The sequence below is a fragment of the Xyrauchen texanus genome, chromosome 35 (assembly GCF_025860055.1).
Source record: "Xyrauchen texanus isolate HMW12.3.18 chromosome 35, RBS_HiC_50CHRs, whole genome shotgun sequence".
Lineage (NCBI taxonomy): Eukaryota > Metazoa > Chordata > Actinopteri > Cypriniformes > Catostomidae > Xyrauchen > Xyrauchen texanus.
The window spans coordinates 23255964-23273652 of NC_068310.1; the positions used below are offsets into that span (position 1 = coordinate 23255964).

General features: G+C 37.2%; 1 protein-coding gene across 1 annotated transcript in view; it reads left to right on the top strand.

The window, feature by feature from the left end:
• The window catches only part of LOC127629097 (receptor tyrosine-protein kinase erbB-3-like), a 29130-nt gene extending 13094 nt beyond the window's left edge, over positions 1-16036 (top strand). The window contains exons 10-28 of the mRNA XM_052106153.1: positions 1355-1428; positions 1944-2034; positions 4558-4772; positions 4917-5049; positions 5710-5803; positions 6663-6820; positions 7793-7846; positions 7952-8093; positions 8307-8426; positions 8788-8886; positions 9933-10118; positions 10212-10367; positions 10539-10614; positions 10698-10844; positions 10945-11042; positions 11128-11304; positions 11500-11571; positions 11711-11972; positions 13203-16036. Coding sequence (XP_051962113.1) covers positions 1355-1428; positions 1944-2034; positions 4558-4772; positions 4917-5049; positions 5710-5803; positions 6663-6820; positions 7793-7846; positions 7952-8093; positions 8307-8426; positions 8788-8886; positions 9933-10118; positions 10212-10367; positions 10539-10614; positions 10698-10844; positions 10945-11042; positions 11128-11304; positions 11500-11571; positions 11711-11972; positions 13203-14065 — 3217 coding nt within the window. The 3' untranslated portion in view covers positions 14066-16036. The remainder of the gene's footprint in view (positions 1-1354; positions 1429-1943; positions 2035-4557; positions 4773-4916; positions 5050-5709; positions 5804-6662; positions 6821-7792; positions 7847-7951; positions 8094-8306; positions 8427-8787; positions 8887-9932; positions 10119-10211; positions 10368-10538; positions 10615-10697; positions 10845-10944; positions 11043-11127; positions 11305-11499; positions 11572-11710; positions 11973-13202) is intronic.
• Positions 16037-17689: the final 1653 nt, after the last annotated feature.

Below are 17689 nucleotides of genomic sequence, written 5' to 3' on the forward strand. Positions count from 1 at the left end.
TAAAGAACATTGACTTTTTTTAGTTTTATTTATTTATTTATTTGTTTGTTTTTACATTGTGACATTATTTTCATGACAATTATATTAAACACATTCTCCCTACAACCACAACCCCAATTCTCAGTATGTAGCTTACTGTAATGCAGAAAAATCCCATTATTATTCAATGTATATACAGCATATATACATTGAATCAACATTTAACATTTAACCTCCACTATTGCCCCTCCCCAATCACCAACCCCACCCTGACCCCAACAAACACCCCTGTGGTCACATATAATAATACACACAAACACAAAAAAAAAAAGAAAACAAAAAAGAAAATATAATAATCATTCATAATTAAAACTAAATTTCTCTCTCCACATCCCCTCCCAAAAATGCTAAATAATTGCCCCATTTCCAATCAAAGAAATCCCACAACCCCAGCCTTCTACTTGACACCTCCTCGAAAGCTGCCACCCTCCCCATCTCCTCACATCACTCAAGAAATGAGACCACTCCATCGGACTTCCATTGCCTTAAAATAACCTGCCTGCCAATCATAACAATGGTCAGAACCCAATTTTTTATGTGTTTATCGCCCATATTGATGACCACCTCATCGAACAAAATACACAGACAAAATTAAATGAAATCCAAGTGCCCAATACATCACATATAAAACTCAACCAAAATTCTTGGAGCTTAACACACCACCAAAAAACATGGGTTGTGTCTCCATCTTCTGATTGGCATCGCCAGCATGTGGGTGTGTCTTTAAGACCAAACACAATTTAGAATCTATGTAAAATCTTGAATTGCATCCCTAGATGCAGACTTGACATTTTTTAGAATACTAGCCCACACTTCTTCCTCCAAAACCAAGTTTAAATCTTTCTCCCGTAATCTCTTGATAGATGTTAAAGCTCTGTTCCCCAGACTTTGAATTAGCAGGGTGTAATACGTTGAATCATGACTTTTGTCATGTTGAATCATGACTTTTTCAAAAAGCAGTAATCATATAGGTTGTTCTTTAATATTATTGTATGTTTGTGTGCATTAGTCTATGATAAACATTCTCAGACCCAAAGAATATTGGGCCGTAATCAGTCAGTCCTATATTCCAAACTTTTGCCCTTTAATTTCACTGAAGGCTTTAGTTAGACCTACACACATGATTCACAGGATCACTTTTCTCATAAGACTACAGCTCAGGTTATTTTACTGTCTTACACAGAATTTCACATGTTATTCATTGAGAAATAAACAGAGAGCAGACTGGTCTTTACAGTTCTGCCATGTGAGAGCCCACAACAGAGTCCATTACTGTGATTGTTTAAGCTAATTCTTGCACTACTCTATTCTGCAGAGACGTCTATCATAACATACCACCTTTGGAGCCTGAAAAACTCAAGGTGTTTAACACTGTCAGAGAAATTACTGGTATGCTGCTTAATTAGCTTGCATGGATTATTCTCTGATTGCATTTTGTTGCTGCATTTGTTTACTTCAATTGCCATGTCATGACTCAACTGTGTGTGTGTGTGTGTGTGTGTGTGTGTGTGTGTGTGTGTGTGTGTGTGTGTGTGTGTGTGTGTGTGTGCGTGTATTTATCACTTTGTGGGGACCAAATGTCCCCATAAGGATAGTAAAACCCGAAATTTTTGACCTTGTGGGGACATTTTGTCGGTCCCCATGAGGAAAACAGCTTATAAATCATACTAAATTATGTTTTTTGAAAATGTAAAAATGCAGAAAGTTTTCTGTGAGGGTTAGGTTTAGGGGTAGGGTTAGTTTTAGGGGATATAATATAACGTTTGTACAGTATAAAAACCATTATGTCTATGGAAAGTCCCCATAAAACATGGAAACACAACATGTGTGTGTGTGTGTGTGTGTGTGTGTGTGTGTGTGTGTGTGTGTGTGTGTGTGTGTGTGTGTGTGTGTGTGATTTGTAGGAATTTTGAATATTCAGTCTTGGCCCGATGAGCTCAGCGACCTATCTGTTTTCTCCAGTCTCACAACCATTCAGGGAAGATCTCTGCACAAGTAAGGCTAAGTGTGTGAGAGCATGTGTGTGTGTATAACACACATCTATCACTATTTTGTATGTCAGATGCCACTGCCAGTCGCATCCCAGTTGTTTTATTTAATCCCAGTTAATATATTTCTAATAGTTTTAATTGCATTTTATCTCTGTGGTGATTAACAATCCGTGCATGTGTCTCACAATTTTTTGTTGTTGTTTTCCCTGTGTTTTGTATGTTAACCCAACCCTTCATTATTGACCTGTGCTTATGTCTGTCTCTCAGCACTAAGAGGTATGTACTCCCTATAACCTGCAAAACAGTGCATGACTAATCATCTGAAAACCGGGATCTTATATTGCCAATAATCTTTCAATCACATGTACAGACTGTCTTTTTTTTTCCCTGCTGCGGGTGCCAAGTTATGACAAAATTCCTGATGAGTGAAATATTTCTGTAAAGCAGTGGTTCCCAAAGTGTGAGGCAAGCCTCATATTATTATTATTAAGCGTATACTTTTGAAGCATGATTCCAATCCAATTGAATGTCAATTGTGCAATTGATTGATATATTTAATCTGGACTGTTGAGTCTGTAGAGGACAGAGACTGTCAGTGACGAGAGATGGCTGCCATGCCAGTTTGTTTTCTTGTACATTTTAAAGTATTAAATCCACTGGTAAATCATCTGCTTTTGTGAGAACAGGGTTTTTCCTGCATTGAAAGCAAATTATATGATAATCAAATTCATCTTGCTTTTGCCATTTTATAAGTGCTAAATATGCTTCTCATCTGGAACGTGAATGAGCGTGGGGATCTTGTAGACTGGTTTCTCGTGATCCTCCACTGGTGCAGGTGCATGTGCCACCAGCCTTCCCTCAATAGATGAGCTCCAGTAACAGGATAGTGCAGAGTTGATAACATGATTGTCTCATTAAACTGGGCTTCTCTCAATATCGTGGCGCAGACGACAAAACTTATGCAACCCATTTGAATTCTTCATGAGAATTTTCTATTTTAAGTGCTATGGAGCAATTCAATCATTTCAAATGTCTACAGCACTGACATTCTGAACAGCTCTGACAAAGGAAAGGGAAAACACCTGCTCTTTACCAACATGAATTACAAGACTTTTCACATCAACACACCCTTACTAACAATTATTATCACAGTAAACCATCACAGAATTTCTCATTACAACAGTGGAATATGTATTTAAAAAGTGGTGTTAAATGTGTTTAGGCTATTATTTTTTTAACAAATAAAAAGTTTTTTTAAGAAAGACCTAACTAACCACTGTAATGAGGAGCCATCTTTCTTGTGATTATGTCATTACAAATACAACTGTTAAACAATTAAATAACTATGGTAAACAAATGGGTGTGTTCAATGTAAAATAAAAGTCTGGACCTTTTTAAATTATTAAAATCATGTGTACTATTTTAATACATTTCCTGTTCTGATGATGATTAGAATACAAATGCCTGATGGAAAACAATATCTGTTTTGGAGAAGGAAACACACATTTCCTCTGTTTAAGCACAGTTCCCAAATCAGTAAAGTGGTTTACTCATGAATATTATAACTAGGCCTATAAATAAGGTGTTAAGTTAATTTGACTTCCCACAGCACCTTGAAGTACAAAAACTTCAGAGGTTTCTAGATTCTCAGATTAAATAAATCATATTCATTACAAACATGAAATGCAACAACATATCTTAAATATTGATTGCAATTAAAAATAACAACTTAAAACTGTCTCACGCATGTGATGATCGTGTATGTCATCCACCACCGAAGACCATTTTTGACTCAGGAAAAACCCTGGAGAAGTGTTTTTAGTGTGCAGCACATTTTTAACTATTTCAAAATGAGTTATTAGTAATTAGTTGGGCTGAAAATTTTTCGATTAGTAAAGGGGGGCTTGACTGAAAAAGTTTGGGAACCACTGCTGTAAAGGATATAAGGGCATGTATGAGCATATTTGTTTTATGAGGGTCATGAATGCTTTATCTGCTTTAATTTATCATCTGGTGCTTTTTTGAGAATCAAGTGCTGGTAGTGTGTGGGGTGGTGATAGACAATTCCTCATGGGAAATCTTTGTGGCTCTGTCACTTTAATTCCTTTATTAATGAATTCTTCCTTTGGAGTGATAGGTTACCCAAAAATTAAATTTTAAAAATGACAAATTAAAACATTTGTCATTTACTCACCTCCACATTGTTAAAAATCTGAATTTATTTATTTATTCTGATGAATACAAAATGTGATGTTAGTCAGAATGAACCACTCACTTTCATTGTATGGAAGAAAAGATGCAATGAAAGTGAAAGGTGACTAAAACTAACTTTCTGCCTACCATCTCCTTTTACGTTTCATGGAAAAAGTATAATGATAGAATTTTCATTTTGGAAGAACTAGCCCTTAAAGCTGTGCCACCCACATTCATTTAATTATTTCTCTCTCTCTCTCTCTCTCTCTCTCTCTCTCTCTCTCTCTCTCTCTCTCTCTCTCTCTCTCTCTCTCTCTCTCTCTCTCTCAATTAGGCCCTTCTCTTTGTTGGTGATGAAGATTCCCTCGCTTACATCTCTGGGACTGAGTTCCTTGCATGAGATTAGTGATGGCAGTGTATACATCAGTAACAACATAAACCTATGTTATCACCACACTATTGACTGGAGCCACATCTTCACCGGTAGCAGCCGGCAGCGCAGACGAAACAACAACGACATCAAAGATAACAAACCCCAGAGCCAGTGTGGTGGGTTAAGTTTGGACATTCTGTTTCCCCTAACTGGAGATTGTGTACTATTTGTTTCACATGTGCATGTTGCTATTTTGTCATCCGTCATTAGGTTGTAAACAAACAAACTTTTACTTTTGTTTTGTGTGTGTGTGTAAACAGAGGCAGAGGGCCACATATGTGACCCATTGTGCTCAGATGCAGGATGCTGGGGGCCAAGTCCAGAGCAGTGTTTATCATGCAGGAATCATAGTCGACACGGCACCTGTGTGTCCCACTGCAACCTCTTCTCTGGGTCAGTCTGGGTGCAGTGCTTTAGTGCAGTGTTGTGGTGTAGCTTACTAAACGTAGCTGACTCTGCAAACGTACTTTTTTTTCCGGTAGCGTAGTAGTTCAGCTATTTTAAAAATAGCATACATTTTTCCAGTTACTTGCAACTTTTCTCTAACAAGTAGTGGTGTAGCATAATGCTAAATTGCTGTTTTTAATATCACATTGTGGTGTGCACTTATTCATTGAGTGGCATTTTAGGTCTTCTTTTTATATAGCGAAACATTTAGTTAAATGCTGCTGTCCATTACTATATTTTTCACCCAGTTACTGTATATGAGGGGGGGGGGGGGGGTTTATAATGATAATGATGTCCCCTTAATTGAAAAGGATTGCTCTGATTAAACTATGAATAATCAGAATGTTAAATATTTAATTAATATTAAAATGTTTAATAAGTTAGATATGACTTAAATTGTTTCAAATGTAGGTACTGTATTAAAAGTTACGTGTTGTTACTATCTTGTAGTGTAATTAACTACTTTATCAAAAGAAGAGTTGTAATTATGGGTAGCTGATAGCTTGGCAGGCTAGCTTCTCCAATAGTGCTTTAATGTGTTTGTGTGTATATTTGTTGTAAGTTGCATCAGTGGCTGAAAAAGTTTGTATGTGTCTTTGTTCACAGCGAGCTACGGGAATTTGCATCACCAAACGGCAAGTGCCTTGCTTGTCACCCTGAGTGTCAACCTCAAAATGAGAGACAAACATGCCAAGGAGAAGTATGCAACACTTCTTCAGATTTAATCTAAAAATTGCTTAAACCATTTTAAGCATGTTGCTATTTAAGGAAGTAGCTATGCTGTAATTATGCTATATTGAAAGATCACATTCAAGTCCCTGTGCTCAAATCATCTTTGTAGTTAATGAAATAATGCAGTCTGTGTATCGCCTTTGAACTATTGAGCATAGCTTAGTTTCCTCACACACGTCTCTCAAGGAGTATTTCCCTGCTCAGACCTTCAGTCTAATGTGGCTTGTTTGTCTGAAACTTTGTAGTGTCCAAGTGTTTTTACCAGTGCCTGTCTGTCTAACCCTCACTTCTTCCTTACTTAGGATGATAGCGCTAGAGAATTTTATAATAATGACGTGAACAAGAATAGTATTACAGTAATAAATCCAACCCACACGCTCTTTGTGTAATGTCTGTGGTTGATTACAATAACCTGCCAGACAGGCTTTGCAGGTTCTTTGCTTCAGATCTATTCATAGTGCATAAAATCACTATTAACATTGACTTAATAAAGGGAATTCATATTAACTGTTTGTTTTAGTACAGGTGCTTAGTAACAGATGGAACTGGAATGTTTATTTCATTTATATATAACTTATTACACAACAGTTAGCTCTGGTTCTCAAATTTAACTGGACAAGAGTGCTGAAATTTAGTATAACATTCTTGTGATGATTCACTCCGCTTGTATCACTCTGCTTGTCTATGTTTACGGTATTTCAGACAAGCTTTCAGTTTGTGCATTCTCCAGCAACGCATAACGGTTGATCCCGCTTTGGCATTGTGTGGATCTATTTGCATTATTCAAGCAAAAATGTATTTTTATTCATTCTTTCTTTCTGTATCAGGGTGCTGATCAGTGTGTGGCTTGTTTAAACTTGATGGATGGTCCCCACTGTGTTTCCACCTGTCCTAATGGAGTTAATGGAGAAAAGGGTCAGACAATATTTAAATACCCTAATGCAGCAGGTCACTGTGAGCCCTGTCACCAAAACTGCTCGAGAGGGTAAGCCAAAGTGAACTCTGACGTGATCACCAATGAGGGGTCATTGGGGTCATAATGCATTATCAGGGTTGGGGAGTAACGAAATGCAAGTAACGGGAATTCCACTATTCCACTTCAGTTACAATTTTTAATTATAATACAGTTACATTCAAAAAGTATTTTGATTACTGAAGAGATTTCTTTACATTTTATTGTCATTTGTTTCATTTAATATTTAGTCCTTTCAGATGGAAAACATTTATACATATAAATTATGCTATCCAAAGTACATTTGAACAGCGGTGAAACACTTATTTATGATGTGTTACATTAATACGAGAAGACAGAGAAGTAAGTTTGAAGTAAGTTTGGAGCAGAAGAAATAGAAATATACCTTGTGTAAATTCTCAGCTTTACGCTAAGATAAAATGCTATTTCTAGCCATTTTACATGCACATGTTACCAGACACGATCACATTTTTTTATCAAGAACATTCACATTGGATCATTATTTCTTTTTTCTAGTAAGATCTTTGATATTAGTGCAAAAATCTTATCTTAATATTTTTTGTTTTGTTTTCCTGTAAAAATATCTAAAAACCCTTCAAACAAGATTAGTTTGATTTATCTTGTTTTAGAAACAACACTGCATAAGATATTTAGGTTTTTCAGAGAATATATTTTTAACATGTGTATTTTGTCTTACTGCATTGGCAGAGTTTTTTAGTCCAAAAAAAAAAGTAAAAAAAAGAAAAAATCTATCAGTGCTGAAAAAGTAATCCAAAGTATTTAGAATACGTTACTGACTTTTTGTAATCTAACAAAATACGTCACAATTTATATTTTACAGCATGTATTCTGTAATCTGTAGAGGAATACATTTCAAAAGTAACCCTCCCAACCCTGTGCATTATTGAAAATAACTGGAAAGTCTTTGTTGTGTACTGGGATGTGTATGCACTGATTTGAGAGTGCTTTTTGTCTTCTGGCCAGATGCACAGGCCCAGCACCCAATGACTGTGTAGATATAGACAGACTTGTGAACAGGTTAGTAACTTTATCTTTTGGTTGCAATGAGCAACTGCAAGCATTTCTATTTTAAGAAACACCTTTATCAAATATGTTGTCCCTTACCAAGAACCTTCCTCTCAGCTCTCATATTGCAGGCATAGCAGTTGCTGTATTTGCTGGTATCATTGTGCTCCTGGCTGTGTTTGTGCTTGGTGTGCTGTATCACAGAGGCCTGGCAATCCGCCGCAAAAGAGCTCTAAGGAGGTACCTGGAGAGTGGTGAGGTAAGAACCTATATCTAAATAATATGATTCCAAGCATTTCGGGAAAAAATAACTGATCTTTAGAATAGATGCAGAAAGTAGAGCAGAGGCTAAATAGTCTCATTATAATGCAAATCCGTATTGTATTTGAAAATAAAAAAAGCATGGAGTTTAAGTTTTTACTTTCTGGTTATCAGTATTATTTGAAGTACTTTTCCTCCTGTTTTCACACAGAGCTTAGAGCCGCTGGATCCAGGAGAGAAAGGGACAAAAGTTCACGCTCGCATTCTAAAAGCACAAGAGTTGCGAAAGGGCAAGCTTCTGGGCTACGGAGTCTTTGGCACTGTGAATAAGGTTGGAACAAACCACAAAATTAAAGGCATAGTTCACCCCAAAATATTAATTCTGTCATTGTTTATACACCCAAATTTTGTTCCAAACCTGTATGACTCTCTTTCTTCCGTGGAACACAAAAGGAGATTGACTCTGTTCACTTTCATTGTTTGGGAAAAGAAGCGTTGAAAGTGAAGGATGATTGAGTCTAACATTTTGTGTTCCATGGTAGAAAGTCATCTGGGTTTGGATTGGAACAACATGAAGGCAAGTAAATGATGACAGAATTTTCATTTCTGTGAGAACTATTTGTTTGGTGTGCTCTTAGGTAACACTTACCTGTGCTATGATCATTGATTAAAAATGTGATTTCTTTCCATAGGGTTTTTGGATACCTGAAGGAGACTCTTTAAAAATCCCTGTGGCTATAAAGACAATCGAAGACCGCAGTGGTCGGCAGACCTTCACAGAGATTACTGATGTGAGATACTAGCTTGCACTAAAAGAACACTTCAGGGTCAGAAATGAACCAGGGCTTGGGGCAAAAATGTTACTGAAAGTGTCAAAGTTCTCCAGATATTTCAAATGTGGGAACAATTTAATGTATTAAATTCCTGTTTTTATCTGTTATCATTAATGGGTTAGTTTACCCAAAAATGACAATTCTCTCATCATTTACTCACCCTCATGCCATCCCAAATGTGAATGACTTTCTTTCTTCTGCAGAACACAACAAAGATTTTATAGAAGTATTGTTCTGCTCTTTAGGTCCATTCAATAAAAGTGAATCATGGTAGACTTTTTAAACTCCAAAAGCAGATCAAGTGAACATAAACATAATTCATAAGTCTCCAGTGGTTAAATCCATGTTTTCTGAATTAATCCAGTTGGTTTTGGGTGAGAACAGACCATAATTTGACTCCACAGTACATCTTGACAGCATTCTCCTTGGTGATCATGATTTCAAGCTCGATTACACTTCCTATAGCTCCATCTAGCACTCTGAATATGCATGGAGCACTAGGAAGTGTAATTGAGGTTGGAAACATGATCGTTCCTAGAGACTGCAGTTGCAAGGCTCACAGTGAAAAGGGAGTTGAGTTTTGGTCTGTTCTTACCCAAAACCAACTGGATTGCTTCAGAAGGCATTAATTAAATGACTGGAGTCTTATGGATTACCTTTATGCTGACTTTATCTCCTTTTTGGAGCTTCAAAGGCCTGACCACCGTTCACTTGCATTGTTTGGACCCACAGAGCTGAAATATTCTTCTAAAAATCTTTGTTTGTGTTCAGAAGAAGAAAGAAAGACATACATGTCAGTGATGGCATGAGGGTGAGTAAATGATGAGAACATTTAAATTTTTTAGTATACTATCCCTTTAACATTCAATAATTTGTACACTTGTCCTTTCATTGATTTTGCTTGTTCCTTTAGATTTATTTAACAGTTAATCAACAGTTCATCTTAACAGAGTCCTCTTCTGACAAAAGTATCTATCTCGTACTTTCTTTTCACATGTCCACAGCACATGCTTGCAATGGGAAGCCTGGACCACCCTTATATAGTGCGTCTCCTTGGGATCTGTCCAGGGACAACCCTCCAGCTCGTCGCCCAGATCAGCCCTAACGGATGCTTGCTGCAGCACCTTCGCCAACACAAAGACAGCCTGGACCCCCAGCGTCTGCTCAACTGGTGTGTGCAGATCGCTAAGGTGAGATAAAATTAAATTAGAAGTATTATTTTCTTAAGTATGCTGCAAAAAAACCATCTTTACAAACATAATGGTATCTGTGTATATTTTTAGGGCATGTATTATCTTGAGGAGCACTGCATGGTCCATAGGAATCTTGCTGCACGAAACGTGCTCCTGAAGAGTGACTACATTGTGCAGATATCAGACTTTGGGGTTGCAGACCTGCTCTATCCTGATGATAAGAAATATGTGTACAGTGAACACAAGGTAGTTTACTGATTTCATATACAATAGATTCTAAAGTAATTTAACAATTTCTCTTCAAGTAAGAAATGCCTAATAGAGGACAGTCAACATGGCATTTATTTGACAAATAAGTGTAATAAAAAAAGCTGTTGCCGATGTTCAGATGGATTTCAGATGGTCTCTTTTTTTCAGATGCCAATAAAATGGATGGCATTAGAGAGTATCCTCTTCAGGAGATATACACATCAGAGTGACGTGTGGAGCTATGGTGAGTACCAGTGCTGTTGAATCTGAATCCTGAGTTATTGTTGTTTCAGGTTTATCAGAGTTAACTTTTTGTTTTTATTCCAGGGGTGACAGTATGGGAAATGATGTCACATGGAGCTGAGCCATACACCGCCATGCATCCACATGATGTGCCGAGTTTACTGGAGAAAGGAGAGCGATTGGCTCAACCACAGATATGCACAATAGATGTCTACATGGTCATGGTCAAGTGTAAGGCGAATGCTAGACATGTTTAGGTAAAATTCGGAAAAATATAAAGCACAAACTTATAACTGAAAGTTTTATTAATATTAATCCCCTCTGTACCCAGGCTGGATGATTGATGAGAATGTAAGGCCTACATTTAAAGAACTGGCTAGTGAATTTACACGTATGGCAAGGGATCCACCTCGGTATCTTGTAGTGATGGTAAGAAATCAATACTTTCTTTGCAAATGCTCAATTTTAGGAATAAGAAGGCAGTTTTATGATTGATTTCTATGTTGCAATGTAGCCTTCTCAGAGTAGTACTGGCGCCAATGAAAGCCACCAACGGTACATTAAAGTGCCTCATTTAGAGGAAGACATGGAAGAAGATGACGACAAGGTTTTGGAGGAGGGCTTTGCCACACCTCCCCTCCACCTGTCACCAGCTAGAAGTCATTCTCGCCTCCGTATGGCCTCCTACAAGGTATGACATTTGCAATAGATTGAAAAGAACATTTATGTCATGGTTATGTTTGTTATTCTGATCATAATAACACTTTTATTAATTAAGTAATGTGTGCCGAGTGCTCAGCTTGAAACATAGCCATTTACTCAGAGAAATATAGAAATGGTAATATAGCCTATATATGCATTGCCATTCTCTTCTCTTTCTCTTCAGGGCACCCAAGACCACATTACTCCAGTAGGATATCTGCCCATGACCCCCGGCCAAGGGGACGAACCTAGACAGGTCTGTATCCATTATATATTTTACATTCTGATTATCTCCCATGTTGACTACAGTTATAACTTCAAGCTAAAATTGGCTTTTAACTGTGTGAATATGCGTTTGATCACATTAAAAATGTGTTTACATTGTTTCCACACAGGTCAGAGCCCATAGGAGGAAGACTGGCTCAGTGAGGACCGAGTCAGAGTGCTCAGAGTGTAGAGGGACCGTCGTGGACATGGAAATGGCTGAACTCACTTCTCAAACAGGTAGCCTTCGCAGGGGTCGCAGTCATATGGACAGCGCTTACATATCTACCAGTGTGTCTTTGGCCTCAGACCAATTCACACCAGGTGTGGAGGGCGTAGATGAGGATCATAATGGATATATGCTGCCAACAGTCACCCGCAACCGAGACAGAGGTAAAACACTATTGCACACATTCTTGTAAATAAACATTGGCAACACTAGAATGTTTTCAGTAAAGCCCTGAATGTTAGATCATCTTGTAGTGATGTCAAAAGTAGCAGTGCTTCAGTATTAAGTTGACACTAAAAAAATAATATATTTTAATAATAAGTAATATACTGTATATTTACATTTATGATACCAGTCTATCTAGAGCATTAATAACACCAAACACAGACTCAATTCAGTACCCACGGCTGCTTTCCAGCATTAATTTGTATTTGCATGTATGCAAAAAGACTCGCAATTGTGGCTGTGTGAGAGCAGTTACAATGCCCGTCTTGGTGAGCTATTGCTGTTGAATTGTTCCAAATGTTTAGATATATAACCTTTCACTAGTCACTAGCCAGGACATTTGCATTTTTTGCAAGACTATTTTAATAAGACCCGATGCCATGAACCTTGCTAACTTTGGCAAATCTAGCCACTATTTTTTCTCATAAGCACCTTTCTATGTCTGCTTACGTCCTGATAACTTCTAAACTAACTTAAAAAGCAGACAAATCAGCAAAAGGTTGGTATAAAATTGTTAATTGTACACTGTGCATTGAACTACTGACAGCCAAAAGTAGTGTTTAATCAAATAACACAATAGTGTTTTTTCACATTTTAAAGCACATAGTGTTTCAAGCACATACCTCCTGATATTTTAGCGTATCTGAGACTCAGACGAAAGTTAGTGGGACCATTAAGTTGTAGTTTCAGTCGAATTTAAAGATTTACAATATAAATGACACCCCACATATGTAACATTTAAACTTATATTGTGATGCTACTGTTGTTATTGCTATTATAGAGTGTATTCAATTCTGATATAATACCCGAATATCCACTTACCTTAAAACCGCCCCAGCTCTAGATGAAGCTAGATGCAGCGCAATGAATGCAACAGAATGTAGATGTGCCTAGATGCGTTTTTAACAGTTAGTTTTTTTTTTTTTTGCTGTTTAGCAGTTTCTTAGTTAAGTATTTTTAACTTGACACAGCATCTAAAAATGTGGCACTCCTGCATGAGATGCTGAAAAAACATCAAGATGTGGCATAACAGTTTATCTGGCATCCATCTAGCGTATTTTTATATTTTGAAAAACAGTGGGGGTGAATGCAGAAAAGTGTAGAAGCAGATTTTGCAGCACTGTCATGAAGTTTAAACTGTATGCTATTTTCTCTGCCGTCTCCCTTAGGTTCCAGAAGCACTCTTCTTCATGGCAGGAAATCAAGAGGCTCCAGGAGTGCTCTTGCACCTTTAATACCAAAAACAGACACCACACAAGAGTATGAGCTAATGAGTAAACAGTCTCTTTGGTTTTCTCCTCCACCCACAGAAACCACTGAAAGTTCAGCTGTACTGAGTAAATCATCTTCTGCTGCCTCACCTTATACTTGCAGTGGTAGCATTTTACCACAGAACCGAGACTCCAGTCAGGGCACCACTACCCCTGATGGGGACAGCCAGAAGTCTGCATCTTTTGAGGAAAGTCAGATTCCAGCAGCAGCATCTAATGAAGGAAACCAGTCTGAAAGGTATTCATCTGAGTGCATTGCTGAAAAAGGAGAGCCCACAGAGGAGAGGCAGCCACAAGAGGCAGTAGTGGAGTATGAATACATGGACATACATACAGAGCCTGTTCCAGAATGCCAGCAAAACACTGAGAGTGCAGCAAACTCAGGTGAGAGGGTAAGGAATCCAGAGGAGCTGGAGAATGGCATCAGAGAAGCAGTTTACCAAAATGTCAGTGAGCTGCCTAGGTTGAGAGCAACACTGGGTACGAGATATCAGGGATATGAAGATTCTGATGGCTCTTTAGGGAACAATGAGTATGTGGACATGAAGGAATCTGGGAGAACTAACTCTGATGGAGATCAGACAGAGTATCAGAACATTCCGGTAAAGGGAAGGCAAGTTGTGGGTGTAGAGTCTCAAAGGACTAGTCTTAGATCCTACATGAAAGTGTGCACTGGAGTGGAGGAGCACACTACTTCATTTGATAACCCAGACTACTGGCACAGTAGACTCTTCTACAAGCAGGATGCTGTATGCACATAATTACTGAAGTAAAAATTTCAATTTACTAACACAAACAAGGTGATGAATGAACAATGCAAACAGACAGGACTTGCATACCCAGCATTTATCTCAGGACAGCCACAGGCTGTTCATTTTAAGTCTAGGCCTTCAGTGCGATTCATGCCATTAAGAAAACACAGTTTCACAATTAATCATACATTACGTGGCTGTCAACTAATAATAACAATTGACATTTTAAAAACACGTCCATGCACGAAAGCCAGAACTTGAAACGACAATTAATGCTCAAGCAAGCCTAGTTTTAACTGCAGCATGACTGTTTTGTGAAATGAATGTCAAAAATCATATTTTTGTGAGTACACATTTATGCTGTGTTCCAGTCACATTGGATGAGGGATATTCCTATTGATATCTCTGATAATGAATGCATTCCATTCTCCAATATTCAGAACTGCAACCGTTAGATTAGCAGGGGTTTGACTGTCATTAGAGATGTCTCCTACCAACCCAACTGATAAACAAGGCTGCAGCACTACCATTTGTGCTTCAGGTGTACAATTATCAACAGAAATTATAATGTTTTATACACCTGTTCCTGCAGCCATTTGTTAAACAAGCTTTAATATCATGTAATGCAGAAACAAACTAATTTATTGAATTACTTAATAAAGTGAATGTTTATCACTTTGTATATCTCCAGTGTCGACATATTTATGTGACATCATGCACCTGCATCTCTGTGAAATCAGAGTTGAGAATTTCTGCACGAGCCAACAAGTTGTAATTCTGACTTCAAGATGCATTCCATTGCACTTTTCCTAGTAGGAAGTTGTAAAATCCAAAGTTAGACTACTTCTCAAAACTTGATCTGACACTGAATTGTCAAGCAGCCTAATTTAAACTTAGAAATCTCCTGCTGTTGCTTTAACAATACAAAAAGCCTTTACCAATTTATTTGAAGTGAAAATCAGTCCTCCTTTCCTGTTTAATAAATTAAACATTCACACGATCATGCAGAACATCTCGTGTTTTTAAATCCATAAGGATCTCTATCTCAATGTCGATAGCAGCAGTGATGATGATATGGTGCTCTTTGCTTTCAAATTACATACATCACTTAAAGCGTGATTGCGTCACTCAAGGCCAGCTAGAAGGCTTCGACCGGGACATATCCTAAAGATCAAACCCACTAAGAACAAATAAATCAATCTAATTGGCTGATGAATCTGACAATCTGACATTAGTTGCTCATTCATTTGCACTGTTGAGGGATTCTGTGGAAATTCTGAAGGCCTGACGGTGTGGATGGTACACACATTAGTCACACTTTGCTTGTAAGCATCAAGGAATAAATTCTGACTGGATAAACTTTTTGTTTTTATCTGTTTGTTTGTAGATTAAATTAAGAGTGGGAAGCAATTCAAAATACATAGGCAAAAAGGTGATTGAGAATGAAAGGATGAAAAATATTTATTTATTTGGCATGTTAGGCCAGCAACGAAGGCTTTGCTGGCCCTGAGAAATATCCTCTGTCTCAGGACATACTGTATATCAATTCTAACATGTGTTGGTCCATTGCCAGTGAATTAAAATGCAATAGGCTCATTCATTATAGTATAAAATGACTTGTATTGGCAAAGATTGGCCTACCTCTTCTTGTTTGTCTATGAAGTCCAACTCATATGATTTTATAAGATAATTATTTTTTTAACTCAAAGAGAAACCATTGTATGTAAAACGTTCTTGTATTTTTTTATTTTATCAGTAAATAAAGTAATCTTTCCAAGTATTACTGATGGTTTACTGAAGTGGTTATCTCTTCAATTGTTTCTGGGATGGGTACAAAGAAAATGTAGGGGAGCAATGCCCACCCCCTCACACAGACCTAGCCATGTTGATATCAACCAGCAGTTCCAAAACTTTTCAGAGCACGTACATTCTTGTCCCAAGTGACTACTAGAATAATTCAGGGGGTTTCAAATGGTCTGGGACACCCAAGGGGCTGCAAGGAGGTTTATAATATACATTTTTTAATAAAGACCAAATTTGACAAATTATTAGTATTTAATTCTGCTTTTTGAAGGTGGGTCGAAAATCAAGATATTAAATGTTATTCACACCAACTGTAATAAAAACAAATCTGCATATAGTTTTGTAAAAATACAGAATTTTTGTTTATCTCTCCTTCCTTGCAACGTACACTTTCTTGAATTATTTCTACTTGTGTTGTATCTTTCTTGGGAGTTTTTCCTTGCCACAGTCACCTTTAGCTCACTTGCTTGGGGTTGTAAGATAATATTCTTTGTAAAGCTGCTTTGGAACAATATATAATGTGAAAAGAACAACAACAAAAAAACTTTTTAACTGAATTGAAAATGTTTCTATTCAGGTTTAACATCTAACATTAGTTGAGGGTAGAACAAAACATGTTGTCATCTTAATCCAAAGTAAATATTTTCTAGATTATATTTTAGTAATTCATTTTGGTTTTAGTAATACAACTAATAAAAAGGCAATTGTTTCATTTTGCAAACAACTTGCTTTCTTTAACCCTTTAATGCCTACCTTGGGTCATCAGTGATTGGGAACTCATTCCACCACCCCCTGTTCCTCATCAATTTTTCGGAGTTATTGCTCACACCACATCACATGTGTAGCTCAATAAGGGTTTGACAGCCAGTTGTGTCACATACATTTCAGTGTGGAAGTAATGAGTCCTGTTCTATGTTTGTTGCATCATCTCGTGGACATATGAAAAATAAAACGTCAAAATATACCAGAATATCTTCTATTCTTTTATTTTCTGATTGTTTTTCAAATGTTTTAAAAATTGGACTAGATTAGATCCATTTGTGATACATGTGTGATATACGTGACGGATCGCTAAAGACCCGAGGTATATAATAATGTTTGGTTAAACACTAGTGCATTTTAAGGCATAGTTCACCAAAAAATGAAAGTTCTCTCATCATTTACTCACCCTCATGCCATCCCAGGTGTGTATGACTTTCTTTCATCTGCTGAACACACATGAAGGTATTAAGAAGAATTTATCAGCTCTTTTGGCCCATACAATGCAAGTGAATAGGTGCCAAAATTTTGAAGCTCTAAAAATCTCACAAGTCAGCAAAACATTCATCCATAAGACTCCAGGAGTTAAATCAAGTAGCAACATGATAGGTTTGGGTGAGAAACAGATCACTTTCACATTCTTTTTGTGTTTTTAGTGATTCACATTCTTCATGCGTATTGCCCCCTACTGGGCAGGTAGAAGAATTTCTAGCAAAAAAAGAACTTCAATATTGATCTGTTTCTAGCATATCACTTCTGAAAATAAGGATTAAAACACTGAAATCATATGGATTACTTTTATGATGCCTTTACATGCTTTATGAAGCGTCAAAATTGTATGGACCTTTTTTTTCTAATAATCATAATTTGTGTTCTGCAGAAGAAAGAAAGTTATACACATCTGGGATGTCATGATGGTAAGTAAATGATGAGAGAATTTTTATTTTGGGTGAACTAACCCTTTAAGGGTTAAAATAACCATTACTATTTTTCTAATAGAGAAAAAAGGGGTCCATTCCTCGCAAGGGGGTTGTAATATTTGTGGGTCCTTTGCATCAAAATGTACAAATA